Source organism: Gobio gobio (genome assembly GCF_949357685.1).
Source record: "Gobio gobio genome assembly, chromosome: 17".
Classification (NCBI taxonomy): domain Eukaryota; kingdom Metazoa; phylum Chordata; class Actinopteri; order Cypriniformes; family Gobionidae; genus Gobio; species Gobio gobio.
Window position 1 is genome coordinate 6,320,304 of NC_137110.1, and position 22,677 is coordinate 6,342,980.

General features: G+C 37.5%; 1 protein-coding gene across 1 annotated transcript in view; it reads left to right on the forward strand.

The window, feature by feature from the left end:
- Window positions 1-22,677, forward strand: part of ptprt (protein tyrosine phosphatase receptor type T) — a gene marked incomplete at its 5' end in the record, with an annotated part of 383,008 nt that overhangs the window by 296,662 nt on the left and 63,669 nt on the right. The window contains 4 exons of the mRNA XM_079841650.1: window positions 1,120-1,149; window positions 7,706-7,857; window positions 12,676-12,753; window positions 14,482-14,517. Of these exons, the coding sequence (XP_079697776.1) occupies window positions 1,120-1,149; window positions 7,706-7,857; window positions 12,676-12,753; window positions 14,482-14,517 (296 nt within the window). The remainder of the gene's footprint in view (window positions 1-1,119; window positions 1,150-7,705; window positions 7,858-12,675; window positions 12,754-14,481; window positions 14,518-22,677) is intronic.

Below are 22,677 nucleotides of genomic sequence, written 5' to 3' on the forward strand. Positions count from 1 at the left end.
GGAAATATCATATTTTAAGTTGGGTGTCCACCTTAGAGATAATCACCATATTTATAATAAATTAATCAAATCATATAATAAAATATAATTTATTGTTACTACTGTAAATCTATATTGAATTATTATGGGACCTCCATCAATGCTTTCAGAATCTTTACTTTTTAAAATAATTTTGTTTCTGTATTTTTAAAATACACTTTTAGGTTAATATATTTTATTGACAATAAACAGAAAACAGTGCAAACTTTGCTGAAGGGATTTTTTTTTTAACAAATATTAACTTGTTAATTTGTGCCTTTAACCCCATGCTGAGCCTTTTACTTCTCGTATGGGTATTTATAAGATTTTTAATCAAAACAAATCACTTTTATGAATTATTTTCACACAAAATCTGTTGCTCCATCAATGTTCAATAAAACATGTATATTTGATCTGAAATCATACACTGTGCGAGTAGTGAAAAGCATGTTTTGTTGAGGCATTGCCTTAAGCCCCGTTGTACTTCATTCATACCATATACACACACTGTCTTCCTTCTCTTTGTCCTCATTCACACTCTTTTTTCACTTGAAGGGGAGCCAGATGTGCAGTTTCATACATTTCATTTATTGCTTAATGGTCATTTTACTATTACTAACTAATACTGATGCAAAGGATATTTACAAACCTAAATGTACCCAGAGCCACACAGCCTCAGGTGGCAGACATGCTTATCTGTAGCTTATCTACATTTCATTCAAACATTAGCACAGGAAACTAGTCTTATCATTAAATATCTCTTTATTTACAATACTGATCACTAATCAATGTGTTTGTCTTTTTTGTTCCTTTATTTTTTATTTTGTTATTTTTCACTAATTCTTTCACATTTTTATTCTATTTTATTTGACAATTGCTTAATTTTAATATTGTTTTATTTTTTGATATTTTATATAATTTATTTTACATATTCTTATTTTTTTTTTTTTTTGTGATATTTTCACGAATACTTTCATATTTTTATTTTATTCTCAATATATTTGACAATTGCTTAATTTTCATATTGTTTTAATTTTTATTTTATTTGATCATGTTATTTTATTTGTTTGATTTTATTTTGTCCTCATCTTGCTGCTCCAGAAGAAATGCGTATTCCTACTCGTATTACCTGTAAGTAGCATTAAATACAGAACATCTAATCAATAATCCCTGTCTTAAATTTATGCTTTCCTATTCACCATTTCTACCTAGTACTTTTACCAGTTTCTGAAGTAAATGAAAATCAAGTTAGAGTTAAGTGACAATTATCTTAGGGCCAAAAGTCTCTTAACTTTGCCATGGCGAACAAAGCTTTTCAAAACGAAGAGAACTTTAATTTGGAGTAAACTGTTGAATCAGTTTAATACTTCATCATACTTTGCACCAATGTTTTAAAGGAACACACCACTATTTTTGTGGCGACTATTTCAGCTTAGCATAGATCATTGAATCTGATTAGACCGTTAGCATCTCACTCAAAAAATGACCAAAGAGTTTCAATGTTTTTCTTATTTAAAGGAACACTCCACTATTTTTGAAAATAGGCTTATCTTCCAACTCCCCTAGAGTTAAACAGTTGAGTTTTACCGTTTTTGAATCCATTCAGCCGATCTCTGGTTCTGGCGGTAGCACGTTTAGCATAGCTTAGCATAGATCATTGAATCTGATTAGACCGTTAGCATCTCTCTCAAAAACGACCAAAGACTTTAGAAATGTTTCCTATTTAAAACTTGACTCTTCTGTAGTTACATCGTGTACTAAGACCGACGGAAAATGAAAAGTTGTGATTTTCTAGACCGATATGGATAGGAACTGAAAATAGTCGCCAGCACGCTCTCTGTGTAAGCAGGTTGTCACGTTGGTTATGTTGACAGAAGTTAGCCTATTTTCAGGCGCTGTGTAATATCATTGTGCCGCTGCACTCATGGTACCGCTCAAAGCTGCTTGATTATTACGCAGGAATGAGACTATAGTTCCTAGTCATATCGGCCTAGAAAATCACAACTTTTCATTTTCCGTTGGTCTTAGTACACGATGTAACTACAGAAGAGTCAAGTTTTAAAAGGAAAAATATCTTAAGTCTTTGGTCATTTTTGAGCGAGATGCTAACGGTCTAATCAGATTCAATGATCTATGCTAAGCTATGCTAAAAGTGCTACCGCCAAAACCAGAGATCGTCTGAATGGATTCGGAAACGATAAAAAACAACTGTATAACTCTAGGGGAGTTGGAAAATGATTTTCAAAAATAGAGGAGTGCTCCTTTAAAACTTGACTCTTCTGTAGTTACATCATGTTCTAAGACCGACGGAAAATGAAAAGTTGTGATTTTTTAGGCCGATATGGCTAGGAACTATACTCTCATTCCTGCGTAATAATCGAGGAACTTTGAGCCGTCCCATGAGTATTTTCAAAAATAGTGTCGTGTTCCTTTAACTCTGCTATATTTCCATGTTCCGACAAACACAGTCATTTTCACCCATAAACCATCTTATGTGCAATATACCTACAGTTTTTCAGTTTATATTGAAATCTTAGCATGCCTACAGTTATAAATTGCCCTCATGTGCACGCAAATTGATGTGGCTCCACTGTTATCTTATATTCCCTTTGGTTAGCGGACTCCACCTCTACTTTTTATTACTTTTCCGTTACGCTTAAACTATTTACTATTACCTCGACTGTTATGCCTGCCTCAGCATTTTACTGTGCGGGATTGTTTAATTTGCTCTGTGTGCAGCAGAGCCTAGCTGCAGGATGTTTACCTCGCACGTTAAAGGATTTAAAAGCTCAGATTCACAGTCGGACTACTATGTGCATTCTCCCTGCTCTCTCTCTCCACTCCTGAAATATAGATGAAAGTAGGAACACAGCCAGGAGGAGCTCTTTCAAAAGGATATCATCTGAGAGGGCATAGACTGACAGCTACAGGCTAAAGCTGTGACGCCAATATATTCCCCAAATCCGGAGAGCGAGTCGTTCTCAGTTTCAATAGGGTTATGTTATGGGCATAATTGAGTGGGGTTTTTTTTTGGTTAGGTCAGCACATTCTGATTTAGTATTGCAATCAGTGATTGTGTCTTCACTTTTGTCTAAACAGAGTTTACCATTAGCAAAGAGATCTGAGATCTGTGAAAGCTTTTGATAAAAACTTCCAATACTGTATGTAATCTCATACATATTAGTCTTAGTGCATACTGTTATAAAACCGATACCACTTTCTGCTTTTACACTATTTGAATTATTTTTTTTTTACTATGATTTTACTATGATTTTTGGATGGTATAGTATAGCAATCATAATATAGCATGATGTTAATGTTTATTCCTGATTTATCAGCATGCTTAAGTTTGTGCGTGCAATCCGTGCATGCATTTACACATTTGGCAGATGCTTTTTTTCCAAAGTGACATTCAAAGAAGCCAATTCAATTTTAACACTGTGTTCCCTGGGAATAAAACCCCTTTACAAGTGCCTTGCCCTACAAGTTAACCTAATGCAACCTTGTGTGTGCACGCATCTGAAAAATAGGGATAGTGTAAAGGTTATTTTGAGATGTTCTGCATGCTTACTAATGCTGCTTTGACATGTTCTCTTGTCTTTGCATGTTCTCATGTCACAAATGCATATGCGTTGTGCTATTTCCAGCATTCTAGTTGGAGCTCTACCCAATGTGATATCTTTATCAATGAACATTTGGTGAATTTCATGCATGAATTAAGAGAACATTTTTCCCTGAAAATAAACAAACAAATTAATTTTACAGTTGAGATGAAACAGTTTGACAATGAAACGGTTTGACAATGCTACAGGCGCAACGAAAGTGTTTTTAGCTAGTTTCAGACCGACGCAGTTATCATTTTCACGTCCAGCGCCACGTTGTTTAAATAGCAAATGCACTCGCGCTCATCTGTTCACCCATGGGCGTGAAACCAGGTGTGTTCAGGTGCATTGTTGGCGTGTTGCTATTTTGAGGAACTGAAAACGATTGCGCCATTGACCAACAAAAACCTGCTCTAAAGTCAATAGCGCAGTATGTGTTACTTAAGTAGTATGTGGCTATAGGTGGCTGCACAATGTGCATACACTCTACACACAGGGCAGCAGCATTTTTAAATATTAAAAATAAAAGGATTACAATGTAAAATAGTTAGTGCTGGGCCAATTAACAATTATTTTTTTTTCATTTTAATGCAATAAAAAAATTGAACGCAATTAATACAGCGTTCATTCTTATATACATTTTTGCCCAGTGTTACATTATACGATCACGCTCTTATTCATGTAAATGCTTTTAAATAATCTAAGCACGACAAGACAGAAGAGAACACGCTGTCAATGTCCTGTCTGTGTGTGTGCGTCTCAATCAGACCCCTAGTTGTGCCAGTCTCGTGCACACATCGAGTTCTCTTTCGCTCAAACAATACCGACAACACAGAGAATGTTGCCAAAATGCCAGTTTTGTCGAATATTCTCATAATATGAGTCTTAGTTAAATAACGTCTTAAATGAATGTGAGAAAATGAGATGTGCGGGACAGCGTGTCAGATCTGCGTCATGTTCGGCAGCGGCTGATCTTAAAGTGACAGCAGCACTGATGATGTCTGTCATTAATGTTCATCAAAGAACAACGCTAACAGAGAAAAGATGATTCATCTAGATTTCATTTATTATTTATGCAGTTAAGAAAGGTGTTTGATAACTATTACGTTTCTGTATATGTCTAACAGGGAAGGCCACAGGTGTATATATAACATTTATTATAATGGGTTTATTTAAAGATTGTTTTAAGTTCACTTAAATTAAAATATGTTTTTTAAAGCCTAATAAATGTTGAAATTGGTAGCTTTCAGTTATACTGTAATATAATGTCATTCATGTTTCATATAGAGACATTAGTATCAGTGATACTGGCCTTCATTCATAAAAAGATGCCATTACAACACATATTTAAAATATGCTGTCTTTAAATTGTTGCTTCCTTAATTTAGAGAGTAACATATATAAAAAAATTTAAAAACTCCAAAAATATTAAAAATTAGGGATTAATCGCGTTTATTACAGAAAACAATGCGATTAATTCGTTTTTTTTTAAATTATCGATTCCCAACACTAAAAATATTATTTTTGTGTACATAAACTAAAGATAAAAATGTCATAATGGATAGTCATTGCATGTATCAGAATGACCTTTGCAGTAATGATGAATGAAATTGGCAAATTATTTAACCAATCGTGGCAATACACACATGTATTTAAACTGACTCAGCGAATCTGCCATGGCGCGAGCGCAACTGGCTTTTAAAGGGAATGGGAGATGAGACTCTGATTGGTTTATTGCACGTTACACACAAAAGCAACTTATGACTCATTAAGAGGCTTGGTACAACCCTTGTGGACCATGTGCCGGGCGCGCAGACAGTTTTTTCCGTCGTTAAACTATCAAAAGTGAATTCGGACACGTCCTAAGTGCACCTGCACCATGCACTTCAGATCATGCGCTCAGATTTTTAAAATAGGGCCTGTAGTATGTTCATGTTCGTATAATATGTTTTGTCATAAGTCAACCGAAATGTTTTGTTCATTTAAAGTCCAGACATTATTGTTAATGTTATTATTTTAATGTTTATGAAAAACTTAAATTGCATATAGTGCTTTGTTGGTTTTCGATCTAAACTTTAAATTATTTTAGTGTGCAATAAAACTTTTTTTTTTTTTTACATTTCCAGCTAATTTTGGTAATTATAATGATGATACGAATTTTCCACACGTTTCATCTCTATTTTACAGCTATGTCTCTCTTGTTCTCTCTCTCTCTCTCTCTCTCTCTCTCTCTCTCTCTCTCTCTCTCTCTCTCTCTCTCTCTCTCTCTCTCTCTCTCTCTCTCTCTTCTCTCTCTCTCTTCTCTCTCTCTCTCTCTCTCTCTCTCTCTCTCTCTCTCTCTCTCTCTCTCTCTCTCCCTCCCTCTCTTTTACAATATGCCATTAACAAATTTGGTGCTATAAAGATTGTTTATGGTGCCCTAACTATAGTATAGCCTTCACTTTTAACGAAGTGCTGCTCTGGCATTAATTAAATAAGGATTATCTATAGTTTATGACACTTACAATATGTCCAGATTCTGTGGCACTTGAAACGAGACCCATTACTGCAGTATTCAGTGAGTTTTATTGTTTGATGGCTGTTGCATTATAAAATACTCTGACCTGATGGTCTGTTGATGTCTATGTTGGAGCACACTAGGTTTTGGTGTGCAGTTTATACAGTGAAATATCAGCACTCTACAGCAATCACATTGATGCTTGGCTGCTTAATTGGAAAGTCGTGACCCTTCTCTCATTGCTTCTTGATGTTGAGACCTGCTTCTGAACAGTTTTTGTCCTCTTTTGATCCTCAGTCACTAAAAACCAATGTTACTGCATTTATTTTCCAACCTAGGTAAGATGGCCCCAATTTTAAAGGCTGGCCTGGTTTCTGTGGAAGCTGAAACTTTATTTGATTTTTTTTTTTTTAATTCCCAGTAGAGAAAATAACAAAACAAAGAGTTATTATCAGCACGGCCCCGTAAGAGAAGGGAGCACATATTGAGGTCAAATGGTGTTCTGTGGGACCTGGAGAATCAAGGAGTCATTTTATTGGATGACTCCAATCCATCGCTGACACTAATATCTTCCTTGAAGTTTTGTGTACTAACGTGTGGGAAATCTCCAGCTTATGAACCGCCAGACAAATCAACAAATCAAAGACCAGCAGAAGTGAAGTCGGCTGCCATAGATTATTTTTTTTATTATTACTTTTTTGGCCTATTTTTATGGGTAATAATGCAGGGAATCACAGGTACAGAGGTGGGATGAGATCAGGAATTGTTGCAAACCAGGTTTGAACAAAACTGCTTAATGTGTCAGAGTAGGTCACTAGGTGCTAGGTCACTTCTAACGTGCCACAGTTTTAATTAGGAAAAAATACTTTCGAGAAGCATTCAAATCTATAGGTAATGCCTATTAATAGATCTGGATAATAGATGCAATATTTCATTATAGATTGTATTGCTCCTTGAATGCATATAGTATATATATTCTCTAATTGATGCTCTATCCATTCCAACAGTTCTATAATGACCCTTTTAAGCATCTTGCAACTGTTTTAAAGCATACTAATATATTTGTTTGCAGCATCTACGAGTGAATATGTTCATGTACAAGTTTTTCCTGATCAATATACTTAGTGTCCAATCGTCTTTGTTCTGCATGGCAAGGTTTTGAGTTTTCGCTCTCTTGATTTGAGGTTTAATTTTTTCTTTCTTTTTATCTAATACTGGCAAATATCACTGCAGAATTGTTTTTTTTACAATATATCTTAGTCAATGCCATTTGAGCAGACAATAGCCATTCTCACTACTTGTCCTCTGTGTGTCCATTGTCTGTCTGTCATTTTCCGCAGTGCTTTGGTTTAGTGCTCTCATGCTGTTGAACATATAGGTCTAACCTAAAACCAGCAAGTCTAGCATCACTAAGTTTATAACTGATATTAATAATTTGTCCCAAAAAAAAGAAGTAATTACTAGTCATATCCAAGCATGCTTGGAAAACAGTGAAACAGTTTGCACTAGCCGAAAGCATTGCTACGACACTGAAGTTTCTCCTTTCGATCATGTGTATAAACTTGTCCTGTTGTGGATGATTTTGAAGGAAACTAGCTAAAAAACAGAAGGAGACTGCCAGCAGCAGTACGCAGAGAGAGATGGGACCCGTAGGCACAGCGGATAAAAGCACTGGAAAAGTCAGCACGTTACACAAGGACGATCCGTTCTCCACCAGCAACCAGGACCTCAACGGATTCTGTGAGTTCAGCAAATCTTGTGCTGTGACATTATTGTGCTGCCCTGTTTTTTCATATAACCTGCTTATTTTAAATGTGCCATGAGTTAGAGAGGAAAGTCGGCCGTAACAAATGAAGAAATGGAAGAATGATGAATTAATGCACAAATTTAAGAGTAAACGAGTGCACTAATGAAGAGCAAGACTTTTTGGCACGTCTTGACTGTCAACATATATTTCATGCACACAAAACGACAATATTACATTTTTGATTTCAATCAATCTTCATTTTGATGAACCATTATCGATTCTTAAATCACAAGATATATACTGTTTCTGTTGTGCGAAATCTTCACTGAACATTATTTGTAGCACACCTGTCATCCAATAATCAAAATTATACTTTTGATATTAAACAAAGTCTCAGCTTTCAAACTCTCAATTTTATTACGAAAACCAAACACTAAGGCCTGGATTCACAGACACTGTTTAGATTAAGCCAGGATTAGACCTTAGTTCAATTAGGATATTTAAGGATATATAAGTTGCTTTCAGTTAAAACAGCTCAAACATACATTTTAAGTCTGGGACTAGCTTAAGCCCTGTCGGAGGTAAATGTCATTTTGGTTGTCACTCCAAGAGGTGTGAACCGATCATCTCTTCCACTTTACTACTAGTTATAGCACAAAACAAACACAAATGAGCATCACAAGGAATGTTGAAAGATACAGCAATAGTTTCATGTTCAGTCAGACATTTTACACTGTTTCTCTTTAGTGAGCTTCTTGCTCTTTTCAACTAATCTCAAAAGTCAAAGTCCAAAGGTCGTAAAATAGCCACGTTCCTCCAAATACCACGACCGTCTGAAGCACCACAGTGTGTGTGCGCAATCCCAGGACTCATTACTGCAATCACACAAACCTCCTGCACGTCCCACCATCACGGTGATGAGCTCGGGAAGCCCTAAAAGGTGTCAAAAGGGGTCAGCAATCTGTCATTTTAACTCAACTCAACTCCCCGTTCTCCTTGATTGTCTGTACTAAGCGTCCGTCAGGAAACCAAATGATGGAACGCCAGCATCTCACACCTGCCATTCACAGATCTGAGCATCGCTAACTGCAGAGAGCTATTTTGTCACTAAACAGCATGGACCGAAGCGTTCTACATAACAAGAGACTTGGCTATTGACGTGGTGCTTTAAGAGGCGCTAGAGAAGAATAGCAAGTGGCATTTGGACTAGGCTTTTTTTCTTTCTCATGCTTTCATTCTCAGTTTTAAGTGGGCTCTGGCATGCTGAGAAGGGGCTGTAATTAGGATGGGTCTTTCTGAGTCGCTTTCTGCACAAAATGTCACTGTGGCCTTTGTGTACAGAATAATTTGAATGGAGCTGGAAGAAGAGGAGGCAACAGAGATTAAGAGCAAGATGCAGAGAGAGAGAGAGAGAGAGAGAGAGAGAGAATGTCATTATGCATAATGACCACATTTATTTCCTTTAAAATCAACACTGATTGGCAATGTGTTCTGCATGTTTTGTGTTTCTCAGTTCTTCTGAATGTCATTGGTCAGTTGATGTGCAAATGCAGTTTATTTGGTATGTTTATTTCGGATCATTACAGGCGCGGAGTAATTGGAGTCTGTTGTTTATCTAATGGTCTGAGAGTCAGTATTATTGCACAAGTGCAAGCTCTTTATTATAGACATGAATCTCAGCTGTGGTGTTGGTGAAAAAAAACATCTAGAAGTCAGCCCAGCTCATAATTGCTGTTTTTGTAAGCTTTAAGAAAAAAAGTAGTGTCAAATGCCTAGTGATACACTATCACTTTCATCTAAAACTTTAAAGCTACAGCTGGTAATTTCTGTTGGAATTGCAAATTGCAAGATATTTTTTTTCTTCTGATTTTTATCTGTAAAAATAATTTTCTTAATCAATATTTTGTCCTTTTTTTCCCAGAAAAATATAAATGTTCATACTCTTATAATATTGAGGGCCATTTTTACTAACAGCTTGCATCAACGCAAGCTCTCTTTTGCTGTTAAAAAAACTACTCAGGATTTACTAAAGACACACAGCGATAAATTAGCGCTGAAAAGTCGTGGACAGAGTTATTTCTGCAGCTGATCTTATTGCATATGCATGTTTTAAGAGTTTCCCTTTCAGACGCAAAATTTATGGGAGGAGAGTATTTAAACGATCAATCAAGGTGATTTACTAAGGTTTGCACTCATCAATGTTATTGGTGTTTGCGCCATTATTTACCGCCCAAAAAAAGCATGTCTAAAAAACCACATGCTAATTGTCGCTGCTCTTGGTAGATTGTGTTGGTCATCATGGAGATGATCTGGCTGCGTCGTACTTTCCACTCCCATCTGTGCTTTTTTGGAATTGCGCTCTCATGCTAATTTGCCCTGTTTAGATATAATAATAATAATAATAATAATAGTAATAATAATAATACGTTTTATTTATATAGCGCCTTTCCCAAGCTCAAGGTCGCTGTACAAGAAAATAACACATACACAGCATCAATATAGAACATAGATATACAAATATACAGTGAGAAAAAAACTAAACAAAAAAACAGCAGAACACTTAGTAGAGGAGGGTTGGAAATACTGTAAGAAAATATATGTTTTTAGTTGAGATTTGAATGAAGATCTAGTAGAAGTGTCACGAAGAGTAAGAGGGAGAGAATTCCAGAGTTTCAAGGCCACAGCACTGAATGATCAACCCATAGTTGAAAGACGGAACCGAGGTACAGTAAGCAGTTTTAAGTCAGATGACCAGAGAGAGAACGAGGAGGAGAATAACAGTGCAGAAGTTCAGATAAATAATGGGGAGAAAGTCCATGAAGATATTTAAAGGGTTAGTTCACCCAAAAATGAAAATTCTGTCATTAATGACTTCCCCTCATGTCGTTCGACACCCGTCAGACCTCCGTTCATCTTCAGAACACAAATGAAGATATTTTAGTTGAAATCCGATGGCTCTGAAAGGCCTCCATTGGCACAATTTACTTTACACACTCAAGACCCATAAAAGGCACTAAAGACGTTGTTACAAAGTTCATCTCACTACAGTGCAGGTTCTACAATAACTTTATGAAGCGACGAGAATAGTTTTTGTGCGCAAAGAAAAACTAAATAACGACTTATATAGTGATGACCAGTTTCAAAACAAGGCATCATGAAGCTTCGAAGCGTTATGAATCAGTGAGTCGATTCAGCAGTTTGGATCACCAAAGTCACGTGATTTCAGCAGTTTAACGGTTTGACACGCGATCCGAATCATGATTCGACTCACTGATTCATAACGCTTCGAAGCTTCTGAACTAACCCTTTAAGAGTTAACAATAGAATTGTATACTGGATGCGGACTGGAACAGGTAGCCAATGTAGTTTATAGAGCAAAGGGGTGATGTGATCAGATTTCTTGACTTGACTGATGACTCTGGCAGCAGAATTGTGTACATATTGTAGTCTAGTGATTGTTCTAGCGGGCAGCCCAATAAGAAGTGAATTACAGTAGTCGAGACGAGAGGTTATTAAAGCATTAATTGAGTTTCGGTATCTTTAGTGCTGAGATATGTTTAAATAAAACGTTGGCCCTAAAACGTTTCTTCAGTGGATATATATTGAATTAAGATTTCCTGTCATATGTTTAAATATTTTTTACTGGAAAACAAAACAAAATATGATTAAGAAAATGGATGTACTTATTTTGCTTAATTTTATTTTTAGCTTTATTTTTGCAGTGCACATCCTATTTTTCTCATGATCTTGAAATCACAAAAGGTATTAAATATAGACTAATCAAAGTTCTTTTTTTTTTGTTTTTTTGTTTTACTTCATTGGTTGCTTTAACATGTCAGACCATGTGTACTAACTGTTAGTCCACAGCTGGCTTTACTGTGTTTTTGTTCCAGTTGATTATACTATGAGTTTTATATTTTTACTGTGTGCATAACCAGGTGGAATCAACTGCTTTTGCATTGATTCCAGGAGGAAAATCTTTGGAGTAGAGAATAGAATTTTGTGAATGACGGGTCTTCCAATCCAGGCACCAAATTCTTGTGGGCCTTTATATCTCTCATTGTAACTGACATTTTTTCTCATTTATATCCAGACCTTCCTCTCACTGGCTCCACAGCTACAATCACACATTTTATTTTTTTTGTATCAGGGCTTTTTAAAGATGATTCTGTGTAAGATGTGTGAGATAGAGATCATAGCTCTCCCAGCCTACACACTCAGCATTTTAGCTGTATTACCATTTAAATGAACACAGAGACACCTGCATCTAACCTTCTGCGCTTCTTTCATTCAGACGCTCTCGAGCTCACCTCACTGGCCCATGAGCTTTTGCTGTGAAAGCACTTTCTGTAGAGATCCTTATGTGAGTGAATGCGTATGCGCCGACACATGTGAGACATGGGGATTTGTGTAAATGGAGATCTGGAGTGATGGGTGATTAAAATAGAAAGTAAAATGGATTTGGGCTCCAGTGGAGAAGAGTAAAGGAAGTTTACTGGAGTGTGTGATGCTCGGAGTGTGTTTTTGTGACTTTCAACAAGTCCTGCAGGGTGTGAGTCTTCAAAAATCAGACATCGTTTAGAAAACCAGATACTGATCTAGGATATGTTCAAAATAGTCATGGCATTTAAAGGTCTTGCTGACTACAGCATGATGCAGTTTATTAGGGAGATATCTGTCTCTTTTGCAGTATTCTGCTTTCACTGACACTGGGAAAATGCAGCACTGCTATTAATCTAGATATGATATGGTGTTTTAAAACGCTGTGTATGTAAAGCAATTGTCTAAGTGCTCTCCTCTCTCTTTCCCAGCCTCCTCCTCTCCATGCTCGTTCTCCATCCAGGGTAAAGCCCTCCAGAGCAAAACCCTCCTCAACTCTTACTACTCAGGTATGTAGTGTTCTGTGTTGACAATAGGTTAATGTTAGACTGGGTAAACCCAGCCCGATCTGCCGGCGATTTGATTTCGCCCTGCAGCTCAGGCTGGAAACCTGTACATATTTCTATCCTGCTTCTGTTACAAATTCGCGGGGACCAATCACAAACCGGCTTATCCACCTGGAGCGCGATTGGCAGGTTTAACACAATGACGGATAGAGAAGCGATGGATCGTTGGTCTGATTGGTTGAAGGACTATCCAATTGCATTCATATCCCTTTTCCACCAGAATGAACCGGGTGCTAGTTCAGAGCCAGTGCTAGTCCCAGTTCATATTGGTTCGACTGAAGGAGCCTTCTAAGAACCGTTTGCTTTTCCACATGCTGAGAGCCACAACCGAGCCAGGTCTTACGTCACTGTATATGTCTCATCTTTCTCAGCAACTCTAGCGAGGCAGCGGGAAACACAAACACTCCAGGCTTGTTCGAGATGCATCTGCGCTGCGCAGATGATCCACATATGATATTAAAAAAACGCATGAGTGAATCAAAAGCATAAGGAGTCGTATGCTCTCGTTTTCATACGGCGATCGGTCTGCACAGCACCGCTGCGAACAAGCCTTCCATCAACAATGCAAACGTTGCCTTACTATTGATTCACATGGCTTTACGATCCTACATCGGCATCAAAACACAGCGAATCCAACGCATTCATGCAGTTCGCCGTAATTTGTATAAACAGAGATTACAAAAGAGCAGCAACTGTTAGCTCCATTAGCTTCTATTTAAAAAAATGGCGGATCTCAAGTTTGTGTTCGTCTTGTTGACCCCGCCCCCAGCGCCAGACATAATCAGTTCTTACTTCTAGCCCAGCAATGTTTTGGTGCTACTTAAGAACCACTTTTCCTGGCTCGGAGCTGGAAAACACTCGGGTGTGGAAACACAAAGAACCGATTTGAAACTAGGCTCTGGCTCCAAACTAGCAGCAGCACTGCCTTGGTGGTAACAGAGTCATTTGAACTATGCCCGTTGATCATGCCTCCTGTGGTCTGATTGGTTGAAGGACTATCCAATTGCGTACAGTCATTTGAACTATGCCCGTTGATCATGCCTCCTGTGGTCTGATTGGTTGAAGGACTATCCAATTGTGTACAGAGTCATTTGAACTTATGCCTGTTGATCACGCCTCTTGTGCAGGAGAAAATACAGAGACTCCCCAGACCAATGTTCAATCTTAAAACCTGGACTGTAAACAAAAGGTTGTACCCAGAAAGCAATAGCCGTCATTTCACCGTCTCAGTTAACTTGACCTGATATAGTCCGGCTATGAGTAACCCACTTCTACCCAAAATAACCTTGAATGTCGTTTTTGCCAAAATAACTTGCGAGATGTTTGATATTCCATCATGTAAGCAAAGTCAACAGTGATTACAAGGTGTTTGGTTTCATTTCTTTGTCATGTTCATGTTCTTGATGGCTAGTCTATTCTTGGGCTATGGTTAGACGTGTATAAAATTTTCACTGACAGCCCACATTTTGCCTGGTTTTAGCCTAGACGTCAGGGCTGTGTTTGGACGGCTATGAGACGTCTTTTAAACACAAAATTGCTTGCTGGGTAGGTTTGAACCTTACTATGTATCAGCAGGCCCTTCACAGAAAGCAAATGCTCTATAACAATAGCTGTGTGGCATTTGTGTCAAAGCAAACTTGGGTTTGAGTTTTGTTCTGTTTTTAATTGCAGTTTCTAAGGAGCCGGTCCCTGCCACAGCATCTATAGGTAAGACACTTTTCATCCTCCTCTTACTATAAATCACGCTGTTCAGTTCTACAGATGTGGATTACGTTAAAGCCTGTATCTTTAGATCTGAATGTAGGAGGAAGCTGATCTTAGACAATATGAATATTCAGAGGCGAATCGCTAGCGGTTCCGCTCCAAACGTGCGTGTGTATTTGTGAAACATCTCTGAGTCATAAAGTATGGGTTTAGATGATGAAAGATCATAACATTGACCTTTGAAGTCAAACGCAGGAGCTGTAGACTTTCGCTCCCATCCGATCGAACTAATTGCAGCTTGTAATTTTGCGGCAGTTAAATGTGGTTTAAGTGAAGCGTCGGCGGCGTCCTCACGCTGATGCGTCCGTCCCACGCTGAGCAAGATTAGAGGAATGAAAGCCCTCTGTCAGTTCAAACAAAGTCTGTGTTTATATCCCAATGTGTGGAAAGTGATTTGAATCCGATCGTTCGCTGTTGGAATGCTAATTTTCAGATTTGGTAGATTGGTGTGTGACAACACACACACACACACACACACGTCTTTTCAAAGACAGTTTGACCATTTCACAGTCAATGGCAATAGCTCATAATAAACACATATCCATCCATCCATCTTTGATTTTTTTTGTTCTTTCATTAACTTGTTAATTCATTCATTTGTTTTCTTCCTTTCATTTTTCTGTTTATCCATTTGTTTTTTCTTCATTTCTTTTGTTTGTTTGTTGTTTCATTCACTAATTTGTGTTCTTTTATCTTTCTTTCTTTGTTCATTCATTTCTTTCTTTCTTTCTTTCTTTCTTTCTTATTCATTCATTCATTCATCCATCCATCCATCCATCCTTTCTTTCTTCTATTCTTTCCTTTTTGTCTTCTATTATTAATTTGTTAATGTATTTGTTTGTTTGTCCTTCCTTCCTTCCTTCTTTATTTATTTTCTTCCTGCATTCCTTCCTTCCTTCCTTAATTACATCCATCCTTCCTCCCTTACATTCATTTTTAGTTCATTTTTTTAATTAATAATTTTGTTCATCCCTTTCTTCTATTCTTTCCTTTTTGTCTTATGCATTTGTTAATGTATTTGTTTGTCCTTCCTCCCTCCCTCCCTCTTTTTTTCATTTGAACATTCATTTGTATGTTTCTTGTTTTCTTTCTTTCTAGCTTTAGCTTGCTTACCACCTTGCATGTTTTCCTCCTTGTGTTTCCAGTTATCATTATTTTTCATCATTACTTATCATTTCCCGTTCTTAATCTCAGCAGCACAAAGTGGCAGTTTACAACATTTCGTTGTAAAATCAAACAGTAATGTCCCAAATGTATAGCAAAACCCCGCCATTTTATGTGGCCTCCACTGACAAACATGTGATGAATGAAAACATACCAGGGACTCACTTTAGTAGCTACAGTAAACTACAGTATTTCAGCTCCACTGCTGACATTTTCAAGTTTTTCCTGGTCACGTAAAGCTTCATCCTTTACTCATTCTTCAGAAGATATTGAAAGCGTTCTTTACAGGCGGCTTTTGAAAAGGGATTTCTGATAGATATCTTGGTGGGCTCAGGGCTTAGAGTCAGTCCGAAAGCTCATTTCAAAGGTTCACTCTAAAAGGCTCAGATGCAGGGGTCTCAAAACATGCACCTCTGATCCAGACAGCTTCTGGTAGGAGTTTGAAAACTCTCGTTTTAAGATGGAAACTGTGACTCCCTCATACACATGCGCACTCAACGCCAATAAACCACTGACAGCAAACATATTTACAGAGGTTATGAAGGTGGAGATGGTTTGCTTAGTGCGAGTTGATCGCACAAGCGGTATATGAAAGGAAGAAAGAGAGAGCAAAGTGGAAAAAAACATCAAGCATTATAGTTGATTCTGGCATTTATCAATTGAAGCAGTAAATTTGGACTGAGATATATACATCAATCATACTTTACATTCAAAGCAACTGTTGGAGAGATTCATCCCAACCTGACCCAGTGATGCCAAGGGTTGATCAGGTAAATAAGAGTAGAAAATCTGAGATTGAGGGAGCGCAGTTGGGAGTGATGGAGGATTAGAGATGACTGCAGTGAGAGGGAGTTTATGGAGGATTTGGATGGAGGAAGAAAGGAATAGATCAGAGGAAAATAATACAAGTGGAACTCTGGGACGTCAAAAGATATGCTAAAGAAAATACTAGGCACTCGCAAGCCAAAGTAGTGTTGAAGTTGTTGGTAAATTAAATGTTTTTTATTTGTTTCTGTATAAATATTCACATACGGAGCATCAATTTACACTAGGTGCAAATAGCCCGGTTTGTTGACAGAGGCTATTTATACTAACTCCGCCCACTGACGTTTGGTTGGGCCAGACAAAATTACGGAAAACGCTGGATTGTCAAAGGTAGCAAGTATAGGGGTAAGGCATGTGGCAATTTTTTTTTTGACCTGTTCGACCCAATCCGCCTTTTGCCGAACTCGCTCTTCTCCCTTGTCCCATCACATATCAGATCGGACGGAAAGGTATTTATCTTCAATAAAAATGAAGAAAATATTCGAAAAGTGGAAATAAACTGTCCAACGTGTTTAGAGTCGGGGTAGGTGTAAGGAGGGCTCTATTGTCTCAATATGGCAGCATCCATTTAACAATTTTAATAAATATAATTATTTACACTGTTGTTACTATTGCATGCCGTTTAATGTACAACAAGACTGAGGTGCAAACAGTATCTGCCACTCATTATAAGTAGTGTCTAACTACTATTTACACTTATTGCCAAGAAAATACTATTTTACATAGTGTAAATTGAATCTATCGTTATTTTCACTACCACATCGCTAAGAAAATGCTGTTTTGACTTAGTATAAATAGAATATTTTGTTACTTATTCTTTTATTTTATTTTATTCTGTGACAGTTCAGGAACTTCAGGAAAGTTTAAAAAAGGCACTTATTTTGAAATATAATTGTCTTTTGTAACAAAGTAAAAGTCTTGAATAAAAATATTGAATAAAAGACCCTGAACTTTTTAACGGTATTATAGTGTTTTCAGTGCATTTTGCTTGTGCATTGCTGTGCACAGGAGTCAAAACATAATCATTATGGCTCTAGACGAAGTCCTTTTAAGGCAAGTAATTTCACTCGGCGGCCATCTTTGAAATGCCTCCCGAGCAGTTTTTTCAGTCATGCAATTACAGCTCCTATTTTGAAAATGGGAAACATCAAATTTTCCAAAGCTGTTCACCAAGCTTACGATTAATCTGTCAACAACTGTAGCATACATTTTTTCTAAATGCTCAAATCATGACAAATAAATGCATTTTTTGACTCGATGACTTTACCAATCAGTGATTGGCTCTTTTATTTAGGAGGCGGGATTTATTCTGCATTTATTCTGCACTTTCTACTTTCATAGTAATATGAGTGCATCGGCTTTGTAAATCTGACGTCTTTGCTATAGATGATTAAATAGAAAAGAAGAAATTACCAATCACAAATTCGAATGATGCAGTCGTTTTCAGTTTAAATCAAATTCTAATTTTAATACATTCTTAATACACACTCCTAGTTTTATTGTGCACAATTCATCAGTGCATGTTGTTCCACATAAAGTGTTTTTTATTCAAATATAATTGCTTTGCCTATGAAATTACTTTCTATTTCAGGCGATTCTGTTGGGTAAAATCATATCTTGGCCTGCTTTTCCCCCATTGTATATCATGTTTCAATATGTCACAGCAGTAAAATGGGTTTCAAATGCCATTTCATGTTGACTTGAATTGCTTTAAAAGTAAAAAAAAAAAAAAAAAGGTTTATTTAAAAAGGAATAGAAAGAAAGCACAACTAAGATTGAAATTATCTACAAAACAACAGTTGAATGGATTCTAGTGTCTAACAATCACTGTAAAAAGAAGGGATTGTGTAAAGAAGAATCGAAGAGGTGAAATGGAGTGCAGGGTAAAGATAGTGAGATGGAGAGAAGATAGCAGGAAATACAGCCACCCGTGCAGATAAAAGAATGGGGCATTAAATGAGGGAGAAGGCCTTTTCATTCTGTTTTACAGACACCATCACTCGCTCCGAGCGGAGACGGTCATATTTCTGTTCTGGAGATGCTCCCTGCCGAAACGATGTCGCTGAGATTACGAGGTCGAGAAAGACTGACGGTCCCTAATCATTTATAAACCTGCCTATAATGTGAGGCTTCCAGTTCATTTACAGGTTATTGATCATGTTGCGGGGTGAAAGCCTTGGTAATCACATACAGGAACTGTCAGGGAGGACTCGAGGCGACTGTTTCTTAAAATCATTTCTCCAGTAATCCACGCCGAGATGATGATCATCAATGCATCTGATGAGTTGGCGAACGTTTTTTTGCGCCTGTGAGAGAGGACATTGTGTTAGAAAGAAAGGATAATGGTAGAGAAAGGGGCATGTGCAGTGTATTAGAGCAAGATAAAGACTGAAAGATTTAGATGTTGTAGTGGAGTGTGGATATCTGTAGGATCGATAGAAACGAATGGAATGGAAAGAGAGAGAGTCAAGGGTTCTGTTTCATGGAGAAACAATAGTTTTAGAGGTTGGAAATGGATAACCCTCTAAGGGACGGGCTGGATTCGGCTGGTTAGCTGAAAGACGCCTGACAACTCCAGCTTAACTCAGCGTAATGACATTCAGCGCAATAACATTGTTCAAAGGTTGCTCTTTCATAGCTCACAAGAGCTTAAAAATATAAAAAATAGACACAAATGAGACGTGCATTGTTGGCATTTGTAGCCAAGGACATAGCAAAGCCTCAGAGTGCATATTTTATGTGATGCAACAATGCCCGTGGTAATGCTTATTATAATATTTTGCAAATAATAATTAATTTTTTTACCTGACAGCACATGTAAACCCTGCACAGCCACACAAGACATTCACATATGACATTCGAAAGTAATTTGCAATGTCATTATTGAGTCACCTGTGCTTTATTGTGACTTGTCAGGTAATTATTGTTAATGGCAAACACCATAGTAGTTTATCACAATGTAATCGTGCATGCCGATGATTCATCTTTAATGTGATTTTAGCTGTTTACGTCTGAATGCAACGTAATGCAGTGTTCATGCACAAAGAGTTCATGCTCAAATAAAAGACGCCATTATGAGATGGAACAGGCCTGAGATGAGAAAATTACCTGTGTTACTTGACATACATCTCTCTCTCTCTCTTTCACTCGATATATATGTCCTATAGCTTAATAATAGTCCAATACACGCATTGTAATATTGAGTTGTCCACCAAACACATTATCTTTACATCTCTCAGATCGATGATTCTTATTTTATATTTTTCATTGGATGAAGTCAGTTCTCCTCAAGATCACAAAGCTGTCCTAGCAGAGGAACGTTCATCACATCACAAGTTTCAAAGCCACACAATCTCTTGCTACCTTTTTTTGCATTTATTTTGAGCAGTATTTATATTGTTTCATCATTTCAAACTTATGTTTTTGCACCTGCGAGCAATGCAGAGAGAACATTGTGTTACAAAGAGAATGTACATTTGTGCAGATGTTCAATATATTAGAACGAGACTTTGATCTTGTAGAGAAGTAGATAAATCTAAAATATCCAAATGCATTTTTTGGCCGGTATGAATCACATCTCACTGAGTATTATCAGAAAAAGAAATGTTGAAAGAAATATTCTTCTGTGTACTTTCATGCACATGGATAGCGGTTACCCAGGCAAGTCACAAACGTTTGTTCAGAAGATGTGACTTTTTTCAATGTAAAACATTATTAATGAATAAAGATTTTTCAGAAAATTTTATGTTTTACTGTTTGGGACAGAAATTACACACTTTACCTTCAAGGAAGGACGTATAAGAATCTTGTTCAGTATGTATATTCTTTGTTCCATATGGGTTTTTGGACATGGGTTTAATGTTCCCATCATCCTAAGGTGTTTGTAGGAATAAACAAATCCCATATGGCCTCACACAGTAGAATCTGCTAATGGTTTAGTGTAATTTACTGATGAGCTACACTGTCTCAACTCATAACTGTCAGAACTCATCATTCAAAACTAAAAGCAGTATTTCCATAAACTACACATATAAGATCATCTACAATGTTCAGCTGACCTTTTGTTTCTAGAGCAGGAGGTCTTCGATATTTCTCTGGGTTGGATGTGGCAGACGCGTTGTTTTAACAACATAATACACCCACTGGGCCGCCACTTTGGGATTCGCTTCATGCTGCTGAGACAAAAACACATGAATTATTAATTAAGAAAAAATTGATCGCGATAGAGGGAAAGAGAAAGGCAGAACGCGGGGCAGTAAATTGATAGACCTTAGATTCTCTAGTGTTTACTTCTCTATCGCGCACTCTTTATTTTCTCCTATTGTTTGTATGTTGCCATCTACTGTAAGTCATAAGCACATATTTTTCCACTATGAATTTTCCTAGTCCAATATAAATATCATGACTTGGTGTGTTTAAGTATGATGGTTTTGTGCACAATTTTATACTAGAAGTTTTTGAAGAAAAGATAAATTCTTCTATTGGACTATGTCTTACTTTTAAGCTTAAAATGCTATGCATTCTCACTTGAGACTGTTTGGCTGTTGGCTTTAAAGGGCTCATGCACTGCATTGTTTTATTGTTTTATAATGTTTCTTGGGGTGCTCTTATAATGTTAGTATGATTTTTTTACTTCAAAAATTGTCATCATTTAGAAATAAAAGACATTTTTCCTACCCTGATTTTAGCCTTTGATCTGATTCTGTTTGAAGGGGCGTGTCTGCTGTGACACTTCAGTGTAAACGCCCACTGCTGTGATTGGCCGCTGTGAGACTTCAGTGTAAACGCCCACTGCTGTGATTGGCTGCTCTGAGACTTCAGTGTAAACACCCACTGCTGTGATTGGCCGCTGTGAGACTTCAGTGTAAACGCCCACTGCTGTGATTGGCTGCTCTGAGACTTCAGTGTAAACACCCACTGCTGTGATTGGCCACTGTGAGACTTCAGTGTAAACGCCCACTGCTGTGAGACTTCAGTGTAAACGCCCACTGCTGTGATTGGCTGCTCTGAGACTTCAGTGTAAACGCCCACTGCTGTGATTGGCTGCTCTGAGACTTCAGTGTAAACGCCCACTGCTGTGATTGGCCACTGTAACACTTCAGTGTAAACGCCATAGCTGTCAACCCTCCCGTTTTTTCCGGGTTTCTCACGTATTTTAGCTCTTTTCCCGCTGTCTTCCCGTTTTAGTATTTTCCCGTAAAATATCCCTTATCTTTACGTTCTGATTGTGTTAACTCAGAACACGCAACTATCTGGTTTAGTGCCAGAAGACGTGAATGAGAAGTCGCGCGCACTGTGAGAAAATTTGTCTGTGCACTCATCCGAGAGCGCGCACACGTCTCTCAGCGCGCAAATATTGAGTTCTCTTTCAAGTCTTGCTCTTGAACGGACAAACTCACGCAAAAAGTATGTCAACATATTGATGAGTATTCTAGCAGACATAGTCTGTATATGGCTTAAGTAAGCTTTATACAGTCCAGAAAAGACGACGCATTTCCGAGGTCTTAAAGGGGCAGTAGCCTTTACAGCTGTCTGTTTAATGTCAAACAAAAGACAAGGGCATCACTCACTGCTCTTGATTGAATAGCTTTTGTAAGTTTAATAGGATTAATCTTTAATTTATACAGTCAAATATGCAATGTTATTTTACATTTGATCAATTTCTGTACCTGAAAACTAATGTTAGACGTACCTGAAAAACCTGAAAAGCATAGTTTATTTTATTAGTATCTTTGCTCGATAGTATTTATTTGTGCTGCTGCTTGTATTTAAATGATTTGTTCTTATTATTTTCTTTTTTTTATTTGACAGTAGTCCTTTTTTCCCTGAACATAGCAAATACTGAACCATACCGAAACAGTGAACCAAAAACCGTGATACAAACCGAACCGTGAGCAATCTGTACCGTTACAGCCCTAGCGTAACGTATGATAAAATGACTGAAAAAAGGTTGGGAAACACTGGCTTAGGCTACTATCGAAGAAGAAGAAGACAGTTGCAGCCGCGGGCGGGAGGAAGAGGGAAAAAGTAGTGGGAAGTAAACTTCAAGGAGAGTAGAGTAGATGAGTGTGATGTGCAATGATGGATCAGGACGCTGACGGCCAAAATCAAAAT